General features: G+C 57.2%; 1 protein-coding gene across 1 annotated transcript in view; it reads left to right on the forward strand.

Moving 5' to 3' along the window:
* The first annotated feature begins 5,968 nt into the window (after positions 1-5,968).
* Positions 5,969-6,859, forward strand: part of CLPSL2 (colipase like 2) — a 4,788-nt gene continuing 3,897 nt past the window's right edge. The window contains exon 1 of the mRNA XM_015560842.1: positions 5,969-5,979. Within this exon, the coding sequence (XP_015416328.1) occupies positions 5,969-5,979 (11 nt within the window). The remainder of the gene's footprint in view (positions 5,980-6,859) is intronic.

The following is a 6,859-nucleotide window of genomic DNA, read 5'->3' on the forward strand; positions in this document are numbered from 1 at the left end:
CAGAGCCGCCTTCAGTCTTTGCTCCACCGCTTCGTGCCTACGTATGCAAATTAACCGCCATCTTTGTTGGCAGTTAGTTTGCATATCTTGCTGATTAGCCAATGGGAGGCATAGCAAAGGTATGGTCAATTACCATGTTTGTCTATTATTAGATAGGATAGATAAGTTAATTTGTGCCCTAGCTGGTTTGGCTCAGTGGATAGAGTATTGGTTTACAGACAGAAGAGTCCTGGGTTCGATTCTGGTCAAGGGCACATGCCTGGGTTGTGGGCTTGATCCCCAGGAGGCAGCCGATCAATGATTCTCTCTCATCATTGATGTTTCTAACTCTCTCTCCCTTCCTCTCTGAAATCAATTAAAAAATATTAAAAAACAAACAAAAGTTAGCTTCTTTCACTTGCAGCTAAAGGAATCGTGATTAGCATATGGCTCCCTGAGGTGGGTGAGGGGCTGAGGACTAACATGGCCCAGAAAGTCACTGAGTGGGAGGAGAGTCGGGTCATCTGGTGTCAGTGAGTCTACGCATGTGCCCTACACTCAGGCAGTGTGGGCAGGCACAGGTCAGGGCACCCCTCTGCTGTGCCCCAAGCTGTGTGGAGCCCACTGTGGATTAAACATGGAGGTGGTAGGGATTCCTGCCTTGCCCTCTGAGGAGCTCAACCCACTTCCATGGGTGGGAGCAGTGCCCACCAGGTACGGGTGCCCACCTCTGTCTCCAGGCAGACGCCCCAGGGCCTGAGGGCCTGGCTAGGTCTGCAAGGGGCTCCTGGTCAGTTAGCTCTGTCCTCTCCCTCCAGGTCTTTCTCCTCCGCTAAGCCGACAGCCCCTTCCCTTCTCAGCCTGTCCTGAGAAATAAGATGAGAGCTGTGTGCTCTGAGCCCTGACCCTTGTAGTGTGTGTGTGTGTGTGTGTGTGTATGTGAGAGAGGGTGGGGGGTGGGCTGAGGTTGGACGTGTGCAGACCTCTGTTGGTCATGCTGGGCCTCTGCCTCTCTCAGGAGCCTCCTTCCCCTCACACCCCGGCTCCCAGGCTGGGGCTGGGTCCCCTGCCCTGACTCCGGCCCTGACTCCCCCAGCCCCCTGTCCACTGAAGAGCCATCTCAATGGGGGTTCAGGCCCCCACCTCCCTGGAGCACAGCCGGCCCCACTGGGCTCTGTGCCCCCGAGCAGACACCTGTCCTCTTGTGTTCTCCTTCACTTGCCCTTACCTCCAAGCCCTGCTCCCTCCGGCGCCTGCTTGGGAGGCCTGTTCTCTCAGCTTGTCCACCCCCAGGCCCCCTTCAAGCAAGAGAGCCTCCCCTCGGGCATCAGGGCTGCAGGCATTCTACCTGGTGCCTCCACCTGGCCACCTGAAACATTCCCCCTGAGGTCCTCCAAGAGCCTCTGCAGTCTCCAAACCTCCCCTCCCCCGGGCCCTTGCGGAAACTCCGCCAGGTCGCTGTCAGGAACATGCTGTGTGACAGACGGTCTCCGCCAGGTCGCTGTCAGGACCATGCTGTGTGACAGACGGTCTCCACCAGGTCACTGTCAGGAACATACTGGGTGACAGACGGTCTCCGCCAGGTCGCTGTCAGGAACATGCTGTGTGACAGACGGTCTCCACCAGGTCACTGTCAGGAACATACTGGGTGACAGACGGTCTCCGCCAGGTCGCTGTCAGGAACATGCTGTGTGACAGACGGTCTCCACCAGGTCACTGTCAGGAACATACTGGGTGACAGACGGTCTCCGCCAGGTCGCTGTCAGGACCATGCTGTGTGACAGACGGTCTCCACCAGGTCACTGTCAGGAACATACTGGGTGACAGACGGTCTCCGCCAGGTCGCTGTCAGGACCATGCTGTGTGACAGACGGTCTCCACCAGGTCACTGTCAGGAACATACTGGGTGACAGACGGTCTCCGCCAGGTCGCTGTCAGGACCATGCTGTGTGACAGACGGTCTCCACCAGGTCACTGTCAGGAACATACTGGGTGACAGACGGTCTCCGCCAGGTCGCTGTCAGGACCATGCTGTGTGACAGACGGTCTCCACCAGGTCACTGTCAGGAACATACTGGGTGACAGACGGTCTCCGCCAGGTCGCTGTCAGGACCATGCTGTGTGACAGACGGTCTCCACCAGGTCACTGTCAGGAACATACTGGGTGACAGACGGTCTCCGCCAGGTCGCTGTCAGGACCATGCTGTGTGACAGACGGTCTCCACCAGGTCACTGTCAGGAACATACTGGGTGACAGACGGTCTCCGCCAGGTCGCTGTCAGGACCATGCTGTGTGACAGACGGTCTCCACCAGGTCACTGTCAGGAACATACTGGGTGACAGACGGTCTCCGCCAGGTCGCTGTCAGGACCATGCTGTGTGACAGACGGTCTCCACCAGGTCACTGTCAGGAACATACTGGGTGACAGACGGTCTCCGCCAGGTCGCTGTCAGGACCATGCTGTGTGACAGACGGTCTCCACCAGGTCACTGTCAGGAACATACTGGGTGACAGACGGTCTCCGCCAGGTCGCTGTCAGGACCATGCTGTGTGACAGACGGTCTCCACCAGGTCACTGTCAGGAACATACTGGGTGACAGACGGTCTCCGCCAGGTCGCTGTCAGGACCATGCTGTGTGACAGACGGTCTCCACCAGGTCACTGTCAGGAACATACTGGGTGACAGACGGTCTCCGCCAGGTCGCTGTCAGGAACCTGCTGGGTGACAGACGGGCTCCGCCAGGTCGCTGTCAGGAACATGCTGGGTGACAGACGGTCTCCCCCAGGTCGTTGTCAGGAACCTGCTGGGTGACAGATGGTCTCCGCCAGGTCGCTGTCAGGAACCTACTGGGTGACAGACGGTCTCCGCCAGGTCGCTGTCAGGAACCTCCTGGGTGACAGACGGTCTCCGCCAGGTCGCTGTCAGGAACCTCCTGGGTGACAGACGGTCTCCGCCAGGTCGCTGTCAGGAACCTCCTGGGTGACAGACGGTCTCCGCCAGGTCGCTGTCAGGAACCTCCTGGGTGACAGACGGTCTCCGCCAGGTCGCTGTCAGGAACCTCCTGGGTGACAGACGGTCTCCGCCAGGTCGCTGTCAGGAACCTCCTGGGTGACAGACGGTCTCCGCCAGGTCGCTGTCAGGAACCTCCTGGGTGACAGACGGTCTCCGCCAGGTCACTGTTCTTGGGATTTTATCATGGATTTCACAGACCAAGAAAACTTTGAAAATATTATGGAGACGCTGTATATATGTATGTGTGTTAGTGTATACAACAACATATATAACAACCAAGTAATGACATGGAAAACAGAACAAAACAGCCATTGTGCTATTGCCATTGTTTCATAAAAACATACCGAACCCCCAAGAAGTAGGGAGGATGTAATTTCAGAATAAAGGATCATTATTTAAGTTCAATACATTTATTTTTAACCAAACAAAAACCCCACATTACCCTTATTTTTTCATTTTGCTGTAGACCAGTAAGAACATTGTCATGGAAACCACCAGAAAGATGCAGGAAAGAAAAAGAGATCCGGAGAATGTCAGAGGCGGGAAGGGGAAAGGACAGGGAATGAGGACGGGGGTAGGGGGGGTGTTCGCGGGGGGTTAACAGAGGTCTCCCAGTGAGGGGCTCCCCTGACCTGAGCTGCCCCCATTCTCCTCATACAGGATGGGGGCGGCCAGGCTTGGGCCCTGACCAGCGGGCAAAGCTGTGGCCACAGTCACAGGTCAAGTGGCTCAGTGACCACCCCATCAGCCCCAGAGGCTGTGACCTGCTCCCACCCTCCTCACTGTGCGGACGTGTCCTGGACTCATGCTTGCACCCACACCAGCTGGGTTTGGACAGGCCGCTGGGACAGGAGGAAGGGCACAGGACTTGGAGCCGGAGCCGGAGTGGAGGCCTGGCTGTGCCGAGTCCCTTGGGGAGGGCCCTTCCTTCTCTGGGCCTCGTCTCCTCACCTCAAAATCAAGATTCGGAACCGGTCTCAGGGAAAACTGCAGTTCTCTGTCAAAAGTAACTTGTTAAAGCCATGCACAAAATGTTTTGCCTAGAATTTCAAATACACCCCCCACTTCAGTAAACTTCCCAGGGGCCCCTGGACCCCAGATCAAGGGCCCCAAACTGCCAATTGGGGCACAGCTGGGGCCTTTGCCTCCAGATCCCCCCTTTGCTGAGCAGTCAGCAGTATTTTCCCGTTTCCTCCCACGCACAACGGCAGGACCAGCTATCACAGGGGTCGCGTAACTCTATGCAGAGATGTGCTAACCCCCCGGGCTCCTGGCCGGTTCACCGTGGAGCCGGAAGACACAACGAACTTCATGGATGGCTAACGAGCGGACCAAAGCAGCAGGCCCTGGGTCTGAAGAGTTTCAGACTGTGACTACTGGGGGGACACAGTGATGACAGCACGGGGGACACAGCCCTCGGGACGCCTGGGCGTTCTGTCTGACTCTGTAATGTAGTTGTGCCATCAGGGCCTGTTACTCAACCTCGGCCTTTCGAGTTCCTCCTCTGTAAGTGGGCATACGAGTGATGCAGCAGAAATGATAGAACACACTACATGTTCCCAGATTCCCTTACCTTCCCAGCCTCCCCTGCAGAAGGGTGAGGTCCTGTGACTACTTCTGGCCGGTGGCCTGTGGGAGAGGCCTGTGCCACCCCTGGCTGAGCACTCCAGGGTCCCTGTGTCCCTCCCTCCCTCTCTTCCATCTTCCACAATGTCCGCAGGGCCGTCTCCCCGTGGCGTGGCTGCAGGTGGAAGGAAGGCCTCCCGTGCCATCTCACACTCTACCTGCCAGGCACCGAGGGCATTGCTGCGCTTCAGTTCTGTTGTGACCACTGGTGTTGATTACCCGGATGCAGGGAGGGCTGACTGAGGTGATGGGCACAAAACCCTCTCAGTACAGTGGGGCTGTTCCTCTTTTCTTAAAAAAATATCACTCTTTTAAAAAATATATTTTTATTAATTTCAGAAAGCAAGGGAGAGAGAAACATCGATGATGAGAGAAAATCATTGATCAGCTGCCTCTTGCACGCCCCCTACTGGGGACTAAGCTCACAACCTGGGCATGTGGGGAATTGAACTGTGACCTCCTGGTTCATGGGTCAACGCTCAACCACTGAGCCACACCAGCCGGGCAGGGCTGTTATTCCTAAAGAAAAGACCAAAGCCCCTATAATAGTCAGCTCAGCTGCCACAGCAAAGTGCCACAGACTGGGTGGCTTAAATGAGAGACACTTCTTCCTCCCAGTTCTGGAAGCCGGAAGCCTGAGATAGGGTGTCGGCATGGCGGGTTTGGGTAAGAGCTCTTTCTGACTTGCAGACAGCGCCCTTCTCTGTGTCCTCACAGGGTAGAGAGAGAGACAACGCCTCCCAAAAGCCCATCTCCAAATGTCAAAGCGCTGAGGGGCGGGCTTCCACATGGATGTGGGGGACACACAGTTCAGTCGAGAGCACCCCTCGTCAGGTCAGAGCTCCTCAAAGCCCTCCTTCCACTAGATGTTCGACTGCCAGGTGCAGGCCTGGGACCCTGGGGCTCTGGACACAGCCCTGGCTGGGAGGGCTTCTCTGCAGGGTGGGGTGGCTGGGCCAGCTGCTGATACCCCCCTTCTGTCTGTCCGTCCGTCCGTCTGCCACCTTCCCCGCTCCCAGGCTCTGGTTACCATGGAACCTCATTAATCAGCCAGGCAGACCCTGGGCCTCTTGGAAGTACTGGGGGGCCGGCCTCAGGGAGTGGGAGAGGAGCCCCCAGGGCCAGGAGAGGGTCAACATCCCAAGGAGATGTCTGGATAAACTGCTCCCTGAGCAACAGGAGGCTCAAGCCCAGCTCAGACTGGGGCCCAAGAAGGGCCGGCTGCGTTCCGTGGGAAGGACTGGAGGCACGGAGCTCGGACCTGTGGGCTGCAGGAAGGGCATGCAGACTGGTTTGACTGGCGCAGCTTGTGGGTGAAGGTAGGGCACAGACCGGCAGGCAGGGGCAACATGCCAGGCAGGTGAGGGTCTCAGCAGGGGACTTGGAGCAAGTGGGAGGGGTGAAGCCGGGCTGGGGCGAGGAGTGGAGGCCTCAGTGGCAGCTGGTCCCTGAGGCATCCTCTGACCCCCTTGGCCTCAGGCCCAGCACGGCCTTCCTTCCAGAACCACCAGAGATGCTAATGATAATAATGGTAGCACCACTGTTTTGAGACTGTTTTGTTTGTCAGGCTCTGTGCCAAGCACTCTACCCAATTAACTCATTTAACCCTCTCAGCAACCTTCCCCTTTACAGATGGGGAAGCTGAGGCCGAGCTGTCAGCATCTTCCCGTCATCCAGCTGGTGCATGCTGGGACCATCCAAATTTCCTGAGCGGTTAACCTAACCATTGGAATTCCTTGCCTCCCGGATGCTATAGAGGTTGAAGAAAGCCCAGGCCTTCCTCCTAACAGTGATGGTGGGTGTGTGGTGTCCCCTGGCTTGTTTCCTATAACCCAGTGGCCGGTCCCAGCTGGTACCGGCTTGGGGCCTGGGTAAGAACTTCCATTTAGCTGACTTGACAAGTACTCAGCCGGCCCAGGGCTATGGGTCCTGCCCTCAGGGGCTGAATTCCAGGCTCCGAGGGACTGCCAGGGACGGGCCCAGGACACATGTCCTCTGCTTCACCCCCATGGTGTCTGAGGCAGCCTCAGTGGCCTGAGCATGTCCCAGATTCAGCAGTTGACTTAGGGAGCACCCAGGAGGTGCTAGGCACTGAGGCAAGTTAGAGGCCTCTGCCCTCACAGTGCTCAGGGCTAGTGGGCGTTTTTGCTGGTGGGCAGGGTGGGGGCTGGCACCATCCTGAAGTCCAGAAAAGTGGGCCTAGCTTTTGCCCTCCGACACCCCAACTCTTTAAAAAAAAA

This window comes from Myotis davidii, unplaced genomic scaffold, assembly GCF_000327345.1.
Source record: "Myotis davidii unplaced genomic scaffold, ASM32734v1 scaffold1036, whole genome shotgun sequence".
Classification (NCBI taxonomy): domain Eukaryota; kingdom Metazoa; phylum Chordata; class Mammalia; order Chiroptera; family Vespertilionidae; genus Myotis; species Myotis davidii.